Source organism: Sorex araneus, chromosome 5, assembly GCF_027595985.1.
Source record: "Sorex araneus isolate mSorAra2 chromosome 5, mSorAra2.pri, whole genome shotgun sequence".
NCBI lineage: Eukaryota > Metazoa > Chordata > Mammalia > Eulipotyphla > Soricidae > Sorex > Sorex araneus.
In genome coordinates, this window is record NC_073306.1 from 125,610,004 (window position 1) to 125,627,381 (window position 17,378).

Sequence of the window (17,378 nt, forward strand, 5' to 3'; positions counted from 1 at the left end):
AAGCTTGGGAGGCTATGCAGTGCTGGGGATCAAACCCGGGTCCAGGTCAGGCTAGATGTGTGTTCCAGTCTAAAGAAAATATTTTTTTCTTTCTTTTGCAAAACAAACCTTGAAAAGATAACTCTGCAATAAGTCAAAATAATCCTTTTTCAGATGCAGAGAGAACAGGGAAGAGTGAAGGTGACAAGGCTCCTCTGGATGTGCCTTTTTTTTTTTTTGGTATAGATTCTTGACTCTGAACTTTGCAACTGTTTTGACTAAAAAACAATAAAATTTAAATGTAAAAGATGGGGGAAAAGGCAAAACTTAACACTGAAACAAAGGAACTTGATTGGGCTTCAACTTAGTATTGCAAGCATGCCAGGGAGAAGAAAGAAGCTTTGAATGTGGTATTTTGATGATTGGAGGGGTGACAAAACTGAAAAGAACCGTGTTTAAAACTTCCAGCTAGTGTAGAGGATCTCTTATTTATTTGGGAGTATTGGGATTATAACTCTGAAACTATTTCATGTGTATTGTAGAATGAAACCAGTGAGGAGATGTGGCTGTTGGTAACCAAGGTTGTCACTATGGAAGAACAGAGATGTGAATGGAGTGAGGGTAAGGCCAGAAAAATTCTGGAGGGGTTGAGTTGAATCAATATGAGCTTATGATTTAAAACAGATTAATTATATTTCCTAGCCCTACCAAACTGGATGTGCCTCAAGACAATATGACCTATTGGGTGTATTTAGGACATCTGCTCTGTATACCAAATACCACTCAGCACTGCAGATAAAAAGAAATCCTTGGGTAAGTGGTAGACTTCAGGTCAGGGCAGAGATAGTATGATTATGTAGCACTGTAGCACTGTTGTCCCGTTGTTCATCAATTCGCTTGAGGGGGCACCAGTAACGTCTCCATTGTGAGACTTGTTACTGTTTTTGGCATATCAAATACGCCACAGGTAGCTTGTCAGTCTCTGCCATGTGGGCAGGATACTCTCAGTAGCTTGCTGGAATCTCCAAGAGGGACGGAGGAATTGAACCCGGGTCGGCTGTGTGCAAGGCAAACAACCTACCTGCAGTGCTATTGCTCCAGTACTTATATTACAAGTATACTCCAGAATATTTGGTTAAGCCAGGAGCAAGGAAGCCAAATGAGAACTGATCCATGGGACCAGCTGCCAACCAGAAGAGATAGCTACCTGCCATCATTGGAACAACGATGAGCATCAACGAGAATGAACCCAGAAATGCATTTTACTACACAGGGGGTGAAAAAAAGAAGATTGAGAATTCAGTAGGGTGGGAATGAGGAGAGAAAAACTTTTCCATAAAATATGCTAATACAAACACAGAAGAAAGGGTAGGTTGAAAAATGACCATTTTGTAACAGTTGATTCAGGTGAGGATCATCAAGGGGTACTAAAACCACTGAATGACAAATGTTTTGCGGGGGAGGTCATACCCAGCGATGCACAGGGGTTACTCCTGGCAGTGCTTGGGGACCATATTGGATGCCAGGGTTTGAACCTGGGTTGGCCATATGCACGGTAAATGCCCTCCCCACTGTATTATTGCTCCAGCCCTGAGTGAGAAGTTTTTATAGAATAGGGAACCCACAGGACCTCAAAAAACCCTCTGTACAGACAAATGAGCTCCTTTATAATGAGAATAAGTGTCCCGTGGGGAAGGGGCACTGGGGGGCTGGGGGAGGGACTGGGGGGTGGCGGTTCCAGCACATCGGAGTGATTGGAGAGTTCCCTGGCATTATGTGCATTGTGGATGATACTTGAGAATTACCCATCCCCAACCCCACGGACTTTCGTTTGCCAAACAATGTCTCTTTTTCTGGCCTCATATGGGAGAGTTTGGATACTTATCACATCAAATCACATTATTGGAACTGTGGATGTGAATTGTCTATTTGATAGGTTTAAAGTCAAGGTCAATTTTTGTTTGTTTTGGCGTCACCCAGTAGTGCTCAGGGCTTACTCCTGGCTCTGGGCTGAGGGATCACTCCCAGCAGAGCTCAGAGGACCATGTGAGGTGCCCTGTCACCTGTGTGCAAGGTAAGGGCCTATCTGCTGTATTATCACTCTAGGCCGCTGGTAACTTTCTTAGATGTTCTGAGGTCTATGAGGAGCAAGTAGGAGGTTCTGGAGAAACTTCAGTCTTCTACATGACAGGGATGGGGATCAGGAGTCATGCCTACTTTCCAAACAGTTAAAAACACTCCATGCAAACAAATTATCTAATGCTTCCTTTTCAGCAGGTCTGACTTTAGGGGAGAGACTCTCCAAACAATAATGGTGAGTTTTGTTGAAATATTGAATGCAATCAAAGTGAAAGTAAAGTGAAATTTATTAATTACACAGGCGGGGGGCTAAGGGTGGGGGGGGCTAGGGGCATGGGGGGGTTAGGGGTGTGGGGGTGCGGGGTGGAGCTATACTGGGATTCTTGGTGGTGGAATATGTGCACTGGTGAAGGGATGGGTCTTTGAGCATTGTATAACTGAGATTTAAACCTGAAAACTTTGTAACTTTCCACATGGTGACTCAATAAAAATTAATAAAAAAAACACTCCATGCTTTCTTATATGTGTATCACTATCATTGTCATCCCATTTTCTTGTCGATTTATTAGAACAGGCACCAGTAACATCTCTATTCCTCTCAGCCCTGAGATTTTAGCAGCCTCTCATTGGAGGCTTTTTCAGAGTCAGGGGAATGAGACCTATTGTGACTGTTTTTGGCATATCGAATATGCCACGGGTAGCTTGCCAGGTTCTGCCCTTGTGGGCAGGATACTCTCAGTAGCTTGCCGGACTCTTCAAGAGGTATGTGTGTACATGTGTACATATATATGTGTGTGTATCTTATATATGGTATTTCCATTATATGTATCTTCCATCAACATGAAAGGAAAATACAACAAAACATTAGCAAATGGTGGATGTGGGGGAGGAGTTTCTAAGCCTTCCTTATGCTATTCTTTTCATTTTTCTATAGCTTTGAAATCTCTCTCAAATTGAGCAATGACTCAAATGCATTTGGATAGGAGTCGTGAGCTACACCAGACCCCCCGAGTACCCCAACAAGACACTGTAGGTGCTCATGAATTGGTAGCCAGAGCAAAACCTTCCCCCAGGTTGCTTTTGCCCTTCAAGGTCATATAGACTGTATTCTGCTTTCCTGACTGGTCTTGACCGTGTTCTGGTTAAAGGCAGAGGGAGGCATTCTGTCAGAAAGCTGGGGTTTTGCTTTGAGATTCATGAAAATAAAGAACCCTGTAGTCTTGTCTCAATAGTTGCTTGCAGAAGCAGTGAAGGGCTGAGAGGCCAAGCCTCTCCCACCAGGGGTCCATTCTAAAGCACCTGGGTGCTGAAATGACACATTCTCCAAACTCCTCAGAAGACAATTTTGCAGCAGGGACAAAAGCAGCAGGAACCAGTCAGCTCAATCGAGGCTGCTGTCTGGCTCCCTGAGGGGTTCAGTTAATCAGCCGGCCAAAGCCCTTCTTCACCCATTTGACCTTGGGTGATGAACTCCCTATGTAAGAGATAAAAGGTCTCTCCCCTCTTTGGGGGTAGGAATTTGCCCTCATCCTGGTGGACAGAGGATGCCAGTAATCTGGGTGAACTCAGTGTTGCTAAGGGACAGGGCGCCAAGATCATGTTTGATGGGTATGATGTGGTTTTTAATGTGATAACGTCCGCATTTCTCAGTAGAGTAAGAATTTATGCTTTATTAATGAATGTTAATTAAAATTTAATTTCAAAGCATTGCTACTGTCACATTGTGATAAAGGTTTTGTGATTTTTTTTTTTACCCCCTTGGTGACAAGAGGTTAGGGCATGCTTTACAGATGGGATTTGGGATTGGCTCTGTGTGTGTGTGTGTGTGTGTGTGTGTGTGTGTGTGTGTGTGTGTGTGTGTGTGTGTGTAGGAAACCTGAGACAGGCAAAATCTCCAGGAATAAGAAAGAATTAAAAGTGCCCTGGGCTCTGCTGGTTGAATTCACTCTTGGAGCTCACAAATGCTCCCTGTTCAGGTGCTGTCAGCTGTGCCTCTTTATTTAAGAGAATGAGGAGCTTCCCACACACAGGTTTCCGCAAACCACGCCCCAGCCCCAGCCACATCACTGCACTGGAGAGCAGCATCTGTGATTTTCCTTGGTCACTGAATCTGGGTGGCAGAGCCTGACCAGGCTTCCTGGCACCCCAGAGAGCTTTCTGGCTTATTTGTGTTGAGGATTCTGGGTTCATAGACTTTTCTATGCTTTTCCTGATGGAGGTACACACGTAGCAACTGCATTTTAAGAAAACATAACAATCTGCTCAGCATTGTTCCAATTGTTTTCTAGACCGTGGCTTTCATGAGCACAGAAATCCAGGAGGTGGTCATCTCAGCAGATGAGGAGACCAAGACTGGGCAGGTTTGACCACTTGTCCGAGTCACACCTGGCTGCAGAGCCAGCTTCCCTGAGTGCAGATTTGGACTCACAGGAAGCAGAAATTGCAGGTGGCCTGGGTGCCAATGAGGTGGATAGGGACAGCCCTGCTAGAGGCCTGGGATGCACTGCAAGGCAGGCAGGAGCCCTGCTGACAGCAGCTGGGACCCCACTGCAGTTCCCAACCTGCAGAGGCAGTAATGAGGGGTGACAGGATAGACTTAATGGAGGTAAGGCAGGGCTTGCTTAGAAGGTAGGTTGTATGATCCCTGCAGCTCTAGGATGGGCCTTGGGAAAATGACGATCAGGGATCAGGGACAGAGGCTGGCATGCTTGTCTCATCTCCTAGGGGACTTGGATGCATCCCCCTTTTTCTGTGAGACAACAGTACAACATACATTTGCACAGAGAATACTCTGCCTGAAATATATGCTCTACCACTGAGATACCTTGCTGACCCCTTTATGCTACTTGGTGCTCCTCAGGCTTATAGTGCTAAGAGCCCAAAGTATCTAAGGATTACTACCTAAGTGTCCTTCCCTACCCCCAGGCTGGAAGTTCCCTCTTAGGATTTGGAGCAAGAGCTCATGCAGCTACGCTGAGGAGGTTTCCAGTTGATTGAAGTCTTCTCCCCATCCCAGCCCAACCCCAATCTAAACTTGGCCTGACATTGTACCTTGGCTTCTTCCCTCTGCTGACCTGCCTTTCCCATGAGTTTCATGGTCTTTCCTGGGAAAACTTCTTTAATTTACCTCATAACTCGAGATACTTCACAAGGCAAGAGATAGCTGAGCTGCACGGGAGAGCAAAAGGCATCCAGGAAGGAGTGTTTCCTAGAGGAATCCTCAAAGTTGCTGGTTCTAGCCTCTTCCACCCACAATCATGATAACCTGTGGTGGAGTTATATGCAAAATGCAGAGGTTGCTTGGGAAGGAATACTCAGTGAGGCTGGGGGAAGTTAGGGAAAGCTTCCTGGAGGAAGATGTGTGAGGAAACCCTGCAAGTCTAATTGAACTAATTTGCAAGTAAGAGAGTGATTCCAAGCTGGAGGAAGTGCCTGGGTGAGGGGCAAAAAATACCATGTCTGCATATGCTTTCCATGTGAGGACTCTCAAATTCAGGGACACAGTGTGAAGGGTAATTGCAGAAAGCAACCCCGTCCAAACGTAGAGGTGATGGGGGTGATGGGCTGACTTCAGGTCTTTACTTTGAGTTCCAACTCAGTGAGATGACAGACACAGAGAGTCAAGTCAGTGTAGACAAGGAGATCAGTTCTTTTAAGAAAAATAGTCTGAACATTCTGGGAACCCTCTGCTCATTCATACAGGTACCTGGCCCATGTCAGGGCTCCTTCCCAGAGCCAAGATTCTAACTAGACTCTGGGAAGCTGGTTTTCATCTTTGATCTGTGGGGTACAGAAATTGAGTAACACCACGGGCACCCAAAGCTACAATGTTCTGGGCACCCTCTGCTCATTCATACAGCTACCTGGCCCGTATCAGGACTCCTTCCTGGAGCCGCGGTCAAATGGCCACTAGTAATTCTGCCCCCTCCATATCCCATAAGAACCATAAGTTACCCACTTAGTTGGAACTTTCTCTAGGTAAGCTTCCCCACCTGAAACACATTAGCCAATAACTCATTAAGTCCACCTCGATTAATACTGCACCATAAGCAGAATAGTAACAGTTAGTGTGAAGGGCTAACCCACATAGGTCACAATTGGCAAAGCAACGCAGAACCCCACCAAGCTTACTTATTGAAAAGGCTAGCCCAGAAGACCCCAACAGCAATGAAGTGCTAGACAACCTTTCTGACAGGGAATTTAGAAGGGAGCTACTGAGGAAGCTTAGGGAGCTAAAAGAAACAATGGAAAGCAATGTCAATAAAATACAAGAGGATTTGAAGGTAGAAATACGGAAAATGCAAACAAAATTACAAATGGAAATGTCAGACCTGCAAAACCTGGTAGGTGAATTAAAAAACTCAGTGGAAGGCTTCAGCAACAGAGTAACAGCTGCTGAGGACAGTATCAGTATCAGACTGAAGAAGGTCACAGGGGACATTGAAGGTCATTTCTTATTGATCAAGGAATCTGTGCAACAGGAAGAACTTACCATACTAAATATATATGCACCTAATGAGAGACCAGCAAAGTATTTAAAATAACTACTCATAGACTTGAAAAAAGACATCAATATCAACACAATACTAGTGGGGAGACTTCAACACCACTTTATTACCTCTTGATAGATCAACCAAACACAAGCTTAGCAAGGACATGCTTCATCTGAGGGAAGAAATGGAAGAAAGGGACTTAGTAGATATATACAGGACATTTCATTCTCAAAAAGCTGAACACACATTCTTCTCTCTCTCTCTCTCTCTCTCTCTCTCTCACTTTTTTGCTTTTTGGGTCACACATGGTGATGTACAGGAGTTACTCCTGGCTCTGCACTCAGGAATTACTCCTGGCATTGCTCAGGGGACCATATGGGATGCTGGGAATCGAACCCGGGTTGGCCGCGTGAAAGGCAAATGCCCTACCCACTGTGCTATTGCTCCAGACCCAGAATACACATTCTTCCCAAGTGTGCATGGAACATTCTCCACGATAGACCACGTGCTGAGCCACAAAACATACCTCCATAAAATTAAGAACATAGGGATTGTATCAAGGGTCTTCTCAGACCACGATGCGTTCATATTAGAAATAAATCATGCACTCAAACAGAATACTAAATCAAACACCTGGAAATTAAACAGCTCACTATTGGACAATGGCTTAGAAAGGAAATCAAAGAGAAAATCAAAAGATTTCTAGAAATGAATGAAAATGAGGACACGAGTTACCAAAACACAGCAAAAGCTGTGTTAAGAAGAAAGTTCTACAAGCATCCTCAAGAAGGAGGAATGAGCCCACATAAGTAATCTAACCTCACAGCTTAAGAGCTTGGGGAATGGCCAACAAAAAGAGCCCAATCCAAACAGGAGGAAGGAAATAATAAAACTCAGAGCAGAAATTAATGAGATGGAAACCCAAAAACAATCCAAAAGATCAATGAAACCAAGAGCTGGTTTTTTGAGAAAAATAAACAAGTTCAATAAACCTCTAGCAAGACTCACCAAAAAAAGGGGGAGAGAGAAAACCCTAATAAACCGAATCATAAATGAAAAGGGGGACATAACAACAGAAACTAAAGAAATTCAAAGGATCCTCAGAGAATATTGTCTGCCATGGAGTCAGGGGGAGGGTGGGAATGTGGGGGGGGGATACCGGGGATATTGGTGGTGGGGAATGTGCACTGGTGGAGGGATAGGTATTTGATCATTGTGTGATTGTAACCCAAACATGAAAGCTTGTAACTATCTCATGGTGATTCAATAAAATTTTTTAAAAAAGAAAAATAGTCTGGGTTCAAAATGCCTATAGACTATCCATCCTATTGAGTCTGTATTTCTGGATATTGCATTCAATGTTCATCTAAGCTCTTCCTGTGCATTTTCTGATTCTAATGCCGTGCAGAATTATCCAATTCCAAACTCCATAGATTTTGACTTTTTTAAGAGGCTTGTGGTGATGAAATGTGGAGAACTGAAGGTGGGATGAAGTGAGAAGAGGGAGGTGGTGGTTAATGTGCCTGCATGTCTGTGAAGTAGCTGGCACTGTCTGTGTGCACAGCGCCCCCTGGAGGTGGGGCCATGCACAGCCGGCCTGGCCCTGGAGAAAAGATTTGGGAAAATTGAGGCTGAGAGAGAATGGGAGATTTAAGCAGTTGGGGCAACCTCCCCCATGATAGGCAAGCACCCAAGAGCAGGCCTACGGTTCTCAAATAAACTCACCGTCCTCTTCCGTCTGAACCACCAGCTCCTCGCTCTCCATCCGGCCCTCGGGGTTGGACAGCAAGAGGCGCAGCCGGATGGTCATGAAAGGACGGAGGCCACGCAGGGTGTAGTGGGAGGAGGTCTGAATCACCTCTTCGGCCTCGTACTGCTGCTGGTTGAACACGTACTGGTACTGAACCGTGAGGTTGTAGCTGTGGCAGCGGGTCACCGCATAGCCAAAGGGCTCCCACTGCAGGGTCAGCTGTCGGGCTCGGATGTCCACGATCTCCACATTCTGTGGACCATGCACCGGGTCTGCAAGACAGGCAAGGCACAAAAGAGCTCTGAGCAAGGCAAACAGCTGATCCCTTAAAATGGGGGGGGATAGCGGGGCGGGGGGAGCAGCTCTTGAAACTAAATGTCTCACTCCCATCCTTCATGATTTTTGCCACCTGGGATATAATTTAATTCTGTTCAGTAATCCTTTAAATCAAACTTCTCCCCCACCTTGCTTACAAATGTTGCATCGAAAAGGAAACTATATAAAAGGAAAGCCCAATTTTTAAATTATGTATTCACTTGCCATCTCTTTCCCTCACTTTGTTGTAAATAAATATCAACTCTAACAATAAATGCAAAAGCTGTTGGATTCTTTAGGGTTCATCAGGGAGCCACCCAAAGTCATCTTGGAAATCACCAATAACACACAACAATGCTTTGGGAGATATTTATTTAGAAGGTGACTGGAGTTCTCACCTGTCTCCTTGGGTTTAATCAAGCTGCATCCTCTCCCCTTGGGAAATCAGCAGGTTTTAGACCAAGGCTCATAGGCTGGAAAAAGAATCTCTTTCTACACGCCCCTCCACCCCAACGCCCATTCACATACAGCCTATGGATGTTCCTTGGAATCGCCCTTTTATCAACAAGCCGGCCATCATTTCCTAGTCTCTTTGGGCATTTTCCTGGGAAAACACCCCCCGTTCTTTCCTTAACCCGTTGTTCTCTCCTTTCTTTTCCTCTTTTAGGACCATCTGGAACTCCTTCCATCGTTGGTTAGATCATGCCTCTTGCCCAAACGCTACCTCAATCACTCCTCCCTGCTGATCCTGCCCCCAGATCCTAACGCATCAAAATGGCTATGTCTTACTTTATTATGAATATTCTGTGGATACTTCATACAAATCAAACAGACGTGTTTGTACAAAATAGATTATGAAAACACACAAAAATGTTATGTCCCCAACAGAAAGCCCATTCCATAAGGCATAGACATTTGTTAGGACAGACGCACCAGTTCATTGGTGATCAGACTGGTGATCAGGCTGCACACCAGACCCGTGCAGTCTGGTGTCATATTCTCTCAGCTGGTGTAGTGAGGGGCAGGCTAGAGATGAAATCAGTATGCTGTGCCCAGTACTGCCTGCCCACCAGGACTGGTCAAAGCATGCAATCTGCTTGGTCTTCTTTCTGATTTCATTGTAAAACGGTGAGAATAATAGTAGGTAACTTCATTGGGAGGGGCAGGAAATGTCATGTTGTTTGCAAAGTAGTTAGAACTGCACCTGGAACATAATAAGTATTCCAGACATAGTAGTATGTTGTGCATTTGTTGTTGTTGCTGGGTTTTATAGAGGTGTTTTTTCCCTCCAGAAATAGGAGTAGTAAGAAAAATAATAAAGCTTAGTATTCTGAACATCTTACAAGGAGTGATGCTGAGTAACAGCATCTTAGGTAAAGTGACAGGTGCTCTCATCTCTCTGGTCCCCTCAGAGCACAGGGGAAGCTGTGTCAATTCGGTAATAAGAATGGTGTATCTATGTGTGTGGGGGTGGGTGGGTGGGGCTTGATGCCTGTTTTGTTCTCTGATCTGACCCTGTCACTGTCACCCTGTTGCTCATCGATTTGTTCGAGCGGGCACCAGTAATGTCTCTCATTGAGAGACTTATTGTTACTGTTTTTGGCATATCCAATATGCCATGGGTAGCTTGCCAGGCTCTGCACGCGGGATCGATACTCTTGGTAGTTTGCCAGGCTCTCTGAGAGGGGCGGACGAATCAAACTAGGTTGGCCATGTGAAAGGCGAACGCCCAACCGCTGTGCTATCGCTCCAGCCCCCTAGAGGTAAAATTGCCCTTGGCTTGTGTTCCATGTGGCTAAGGAACACCTTTCATAGCAGCTCTCCACTGAGAAGGATTCCCAGCTCTTTCAGCTTTCAGAGGCTATTCCTTCCCTCCCTCCCTTCCTTCCTTCCTTCCTTCCTTCCTTCCTTCCTTCCTTCCTTCCTTCCTTCCTTCCTTCCTTCCTTCCTTCCTTCCTTCCTTCCTTCCTTCCTTCCCGTCTCCTCTCTCTCTCTCTCTCTCTCTCTCTCTCTCACACACACACACACACACACACACACACTCACACACTCATTCTATCTTCTTTTTTGGTGGAGAAGTGTTTGGGTTTTGAGGCCACATCTGGTGGTGTTCAAGATTTAATCCTGGCTCTGTGCTCAGGAGTCACTCCTGGCATGGGGACCTATAGGAAACCAGGGATCAAAGCAAGCCAGGTCAGCTGCATGCAAGCCCATTGGATTATTGGTCTGACTCTTACTCTTTGCTTCCTTCCTTCCTTCCCTTCTTTCTTTATTTTCTTTCTCTCTTTCTGGTGAAGCAAGATAGCTTTTCATTGAAATTTATTTAGAAATATGTGAGGGAAGACAGAGGGAGAAGTATATGTTTGAGAGGGCTTTTCCAGAGTGGAAATAAGCAAGCAAAGAAACAGAAACAAGGAAGGAGATACATGTTTAAGGGAGAACACAGGCTTGAAGTGCAAGCCTGGCGGCTATTTCTTAAGCAAAAACTCAGGCAAAAACTTAGCCTCTCCCTGCTGGACACAACTCTCAGCAGAGAGAATGATGGCCAATGAAAAGGCATGACTTAGTCAGAGTCACACACCCGAGTCCCTGCGCACTCCGCACAGCTGTCGAGCACGCTGAGCAGTGGTCACGCTTTGGGGAGTTGCTTGCTCATCTCTCCATCACTCCTCTCAGGTGGTCAGGCCTGTCCTGTTTGCCTGGCACCTGCAGCACAGAGCAGGGTCTGTACAAGTTCCTGCTCACGCGCCTTATCCTGAAATGAACAGATGGCAATGTGCTCTCGGGAACCCCACGGTCCAGGTTCCACCCCCTCCAGCAAATCCCCTGGTCTCCAAGGCAAACGGATGGATCTTCTTTTGTATTCAAGCCAAAGGAGGTCCTGATGCTACCTACACAACAGAATCCGGCCTGGAAAAATGCATGATGGAAATTTTCACACTTTCCATCTGACAACCCTCCCCAGTCTCGGCTGCGAAACCTACCTTCAGCTCAAGTGACTGCCTCCAACTGGGAGAGTCACAGGTTTACATTCAGTTGGTGCAAACAAGTTGGAAATTGCTGAGAAAGCCTTGTGTGTGCAGTAGAGATGGGTTTGTTGAATTTACATCCCCCGTGTAAATACACCCAAGCCCAGAGCCTATAGTTTCTGCCTCCAGATAAGGCTCTGTCCAGATGACCTTCTGTGAAATGACAGGCAGTAAGAAGAGAGCTGGGCTGGTGTGGAAAGCCGGAAAATCATCCTTGGATAGGAAAACAAAGGCATGAGCCACCTGGGTGCTGGGTATAATGTCTCAATCCCTTTAGATTTGGCCATGGGGACCATGTCCTGAGCACTGTGCTTTGGAGTGTATACTCCAGTCTTCTACAAGCCGAGCCCTCTGCCTGCAGCAGAAGTCACTAAGCAAATCAACCCATCTGGTCCTTGTCCTCTGCCTGCTGGGCCAGACTTCAAACCTAACACCCAGAGTACCCTGCTCCGGGGGCCTCCCACTCATTTTAAGGATCAGGGTGAAGCACTTCTCTCATGGCTCTTCCCAGATCTAACTTTTACTCTCTATGTGTGCACCCCCAGGTTGAAGGGGGTGCTGACGATGAACACCTTTTCTTAAGCTATGGATAGTAGTGCCTTCGGAGACCCTGTGGTGTCAAAGATTGAACCTGGAGCTTCCCCATGCAAAGTGCGTGTGCCAGCCCATTGACCCACCTCCCCAGCCCTCTAAAGGATAGAGTGAGGAGAGAGTGGGTGCAGCTTGGATAGGAGGACTGAGGTCTCCACACCCAAGTGTACCAGGCCCTTTGAGGAAGCCAGTCTAGAGGAAGGAAAGGCGCCACAGGCTTCTGGTTGCATCCAGACCCATCTGTGTTCCTGTGTGTGGCAGGGATGGGGGTGTGCATGTGGCTGACGGACTTGAACCTGAATGTGAAGCTCTCATTCTTGCACCTGCCTTTGCCACGCAGACTAGTTTCCTGCTCATGGAAGGGCCGTTTCCCCGGTACCATTTTCTTAAGTTTTTCTTTCTTTTTTTAAAAAAATGAATATCCATGAGATACACGGTTACAAATTGTTCATGGATGGGTTTCAATCACACAGTATTCCAACACCTGTCCCCTCACCAGTGTACATTTAATTTCCCATCACCAATGTACTATTTTTAACTATATACCTAAACTCTGTCTGCCTTCCAGATGACCCACCCTACCTGCACCAGATAAATACCTCAGCCGACCTCCACAACCTCCACTACCCAGTCACTGCCATGCTCTAGGCCTCAGTCCTAGACACTCAGGCCAAACCTCACGCATGAGTGAAGCCCCACAGAACCAGGTAAAGCAGAACTTTGTGACCTTGGACTCCAGGCTCAACAAAACCCAGAAATAAGATCCTCTGTCTACCTCCTCCAATCTCCGGCACCCTGCCACAGGGATCAAACCCAGAAGACCCACCCTACCCACGCCAGATAAATACATCATCAGCTGACCTCCAATACCTCCACTACCCAGCCACCGCCACACTCCAGGCCACTTTCTGGACTGTGTGGCCACAAAGTGGCCATACAATACACCATAAGACACCTAATACCCATTTTCCATAATTTCCGCACCATATTCGATGGGGTTCAAATATGTGAACCATGAGAAGACCTGTAAGGGCAATTTGAGGCCACCCTAAAAGCCTCTATCCCTCTCAGAGGGCCTGGCAAGCTTCCGAGAGTACCCCGCCTGCATGGCAGAGCCTGGCAAGCTATTCGTGGCATATTTAATATGCCAAAAACAGTAAGAATAATGGGCCTCATTCACCTGACACCGAAAGAGCCCCCAATACAGCAGCGTCAAGAAGAAAGAGCAAGGAGAGGCTGATAAAATCTCAGGCATGAACTAGGCTGCCAAAATGAAGAAGGACTAAAATGGCTGTCTGTACTTTCAACACACATACACTGGCATTGGAAGCATCCGTCGAGGACCTGATGATGCAAGCTCAGGAGATCAAGTACGACATCGTTGGTCTGACTGAAATGAGAAGGCACAATCACACCACGCCATTTTTGACACTGGAGAAGAACTATTCCTTGGAACATGTGACAATAGACGTGTCAGTGGCATCGGTGTCCTTGTCAACATGAACTTGGCCAAGAGCATTGATTCATTCGAATGCCTAATAAATAACCTGAATCAGAAGATTATGCTTGAATAGATGTGGCTCACTGCCGGCAGTTTCTATCTTCGTTGTCTATGCACCAACATCCAACTATGATGTAGAAGAAATTGAGAAATTCTACATAGAGCTGGAGAAGTTCTATAAAGAAGACCACACCTTCTACAAGATCATTGTTGGTGATTTTAATGCCAAGATAGGGCCAAGAAGGTCGCCTGAAGAACTACACACTGGGACCCATGGCCTAGAATGGAAAAAGCAGGGTGAGAGACTGTCTGAGTTCATCATGTCAACCAAGACCCTCCATGGTAACTCACAGCTCCAGAAAGTAGAATATAAACATTGGACAGGGGAGTCTCCTGGTGGACAGTTCCACAATTAAATTGACCACATCATATTCAAAGGTTTTGCCTGACCGATGTCGCTGTTGTCCCAAAATTCCAAATGGGATCGGACTACCATCTCCTTCGTGCAAAATTCTACTTCACAGAGCAGGGAGAAAGGACTGAAAATTTTAAGTTTAAGAAGGGAACTCCCAGAAAGACCACCAATTGGGAGCTCTTTGGCACTATTGCAGCAATGTGGAAAGCTGCCATCATTGACAACATCGATGAGGAATACAATCGACTGGTTCAGCACCTCCATGACTGCACAAGAAATGCTGAGAGTGGGAAAGCCACAAACAGACACCTGTCCTCGGAATCTCTTGAGCTCATTTGCCAATGTGGTTTGGCACGAGCCTCAGGCAGTCAAAAGCTAAAATCTGAACTCGCAAAGCTGTGCAGAGAAGCAATAAAGGAAGACCTCAAAAGAGAAGAGCAGCAGTGTTGGTCAATGCGGCAGAAGCTGGGAAAAGTATTCGCAACACTCGCCTGTACTTCACCAATTACAAGACCAAGATGACCATCCTCCGACATCCTGATACATCTACCACATCTTCCAGAAGGCAATGGAGAGGCACAACTTCTACTCGAATCTTTTTGACAGCCAGGTCCACCTGCCCACATACCAAATTCCACAGGATGGATATGTCATTCCCAATGTCCTCCCTTCTGAAATCCAACATGCCACTTCATTGGTAAAGACACATACAGCACCTGGTCCAGACAAGGTCAGAATCTGCTGCCAGTACTCCTCAATACACTGGCTCGGCTCTTCACATGCTACTTGTCTATATGAAAAGTTCCATTCCAATGGAAAACCAGCAGGACTGTTCTGTCGTACAAGAAGGGAGACATCCACAACATTGGCAACTATCACCCAATCTGCCTGTTGTCCGTCATCTATAAGTTGTTCACTTGAGTCATCCTGAATAGAATAGGCAGGGCACTAGAGGAAGCACAACCATGTGAGCAAGCTGGGTTCCAAAAAGGATTCAGCACATTTGACCATATCCACACAGTAACCAAGCTCATTGAAGTTTCACGAGAGTTCAAGATGCTACTCTGTGTAACGTTCATCAATTTAAAGAAGGCCTTTGATTTTGATTCTGTTGAGACTGAAGCGGTCATTGAAGCCCTAGCCAAACAGGGCGATCAAACTCATCAAGATCCTCTGCGAGCTGTGTTGCAGATTCACCACCAGGATCTCACCATTCTACAAGGAAGTAATCATTGACGTAAAGAGAGGGGTTCAGCAGGGTGATACCATTTCACTGAAACTATTCAGTGCCACCCTCAAGAACATCATGCAATGACTGGAATGGGAAGGAATGGGAGTGAAGATAGATGGTCAGCAACTATACCACCTCCACGTCACTGATAACATCGTTTAATAACACCAAACATTAACCAAGTGGCACAAATGCTGGGCGACTTTGACCACCAGTGTGGAAAAGTCGTACTGCAGCTGAATCTCACCAAAACAATGTTCATGAAAAACGAACTAGTCCCTGACGTTCCATTTGGTCTCAACAGAACAAACATCTCCAAATGCAGCAGCTACGTGTACCTGGGTTGAGAACTCAATATGAGGAATGACATGGCACCAGAACTACGCAGGAGGAAGAGAGCAGACTTCAAGAGCTAGAAGAAGTGGTTAAGAGGATGAAGAACCTCTGGCTTTGGGCACATCTTTTCGACTTCACCGTTCTTCCTGCGCTAACATATACTTAAGAGACCTGGGCCTTCTGAAAACAGGATGAGAAGGCTATTCAGGTATCCCAAAGAGGAACTGAAAGAGCTGTGCTTGGAGTATCATGTTTCACTCAAGTGAGAGATGGAATCCGGAGTTCCTACCTCTGTCAATGATCAAGAATCAGGAACACTGTCTCGTTTGCCAAGGCATCAAAAATCAGATAGGCCGGACACATACTGCGACTTAGAGATGACCGCTGGACTAGAGTTGGATTCCATGGGACTTTAAGAAGACTGCATGGCCGCCTACTTACAAGATGATCAGACTTCTTTGTCAAAACCCTTAACGAACGTTTTGAGGCTTTTCCTTTTCCTAGAGTGAGCAGATATCATTGTTTACACTAGCACTCGACAAGGACGAATGGAGACTGGTGCCCGCTTGAGCAAATTGAAGATCAATGGGATGACAAGTGACAAGTGATACCTGAACTCCATTTGCATCTGGTACTCTCTCACCTATAAATTTCTTCCCTTTTTTCCCATTGCTCCATCACTGAACCCGTATACCCAGAGTGAATTATTCTGAGTCTTTATGTGCCCCACATTGGTACACATCCATCCTTTTATGGCGTATATCACTGGTCAAACGCTTATGCAGTATCCCAGGCCCAATGCCAGTGTCACCCTTTTCATGTAACTTTCTCCCCAAAGTCTTTCTTGTGTAAACTGCATGAGCATCTCCTCCACTGTTTTCTTTGACTTATTATTACGCTTCTCCCATAACCCTTATTCAATTGTGGGTTCATTGTTTTATGTTTGATTCAAGTCCACCTTCTGCTAACTGGTGAGTCCCTCAATCTCTTCAACTTTATAACCAGAACAGATACTTGCTTATTAAGAATGAGTAAATATAGAATGTAGGGGGTGGCTGAGTATCAAAACAGAATCAATATACTAACATAGTACAGAGAGAAAGCAATAAGTAAAAAGGTTGGACACAAGCTCTAAAACACTACAATTGTAAAAGCTAATCATGAGGTTCAGTCAAAATTGGGGATTTTTTTTTTCTCATATAGACACCTAGTCTGTCCTGGTGTCAAAGGCAAGAGCTGTAGAATCACCTAATGACCTCAATCAAGGAAGAACATCTTATTTAAAATAAAAAGGAGCAGCAAAGCAGATTTCCAATTCATGAATGTTCTATGCATTCATCTTTGTATGTGGGGCTGGCTATAATGTATATACTGCTCAAAGTTGAACCTAAATTGAGATGATTTGGGGCATGGGGCTGAAAAATGTGGAGGTGAATTGCTTGTATGTAAAATTAATTTTTTCCTCCATTTGAAGATGCAATTTGAGTTCCTTTCAAATTAAATTGCAATGGAGTCCTAGGCAGCTGGAAACGTTATTGCTAACATAATTTGATGCTGCAAGAACAGTAATACGTTGACAGATAGTTTGATGTGACCATTAATTCCCAATTTCTGCATGGAAATGATACACAAAGGGAAAAAAAACAGGTAAAAGAACAA

The 17,378-nt window shown here is 45.4% G+C and overlaps 1 protein-coding gene across 15 annotated transcripts in view; it reads right to left on the reverse strand.

Annotated features, from left to right (window-relative positions):
* Positions 1 to 17,378, reverse strand: part of PTPRT (protein tyrosine phosphatase receptor type T) — a 1,130,358-nt gene that overhangs the window by 400,196 nt on the left and 712,784 nt on the right. For all 15 annotated transcript variants that reach the window (XM_055137540.1, XM_055137536.1, XM_055137543.1 and 12 more), the window contains exon 8: positions 8,277 to 8,573. In XM_055137540.1, the coding sequence (XP_054993515.1) occupies positions 8,277 to 8,573 (297 nt within the window). The remainder of the gene's footprint in view (positions 1 to 8,276; positions 8,574 to 17,378) is intronic.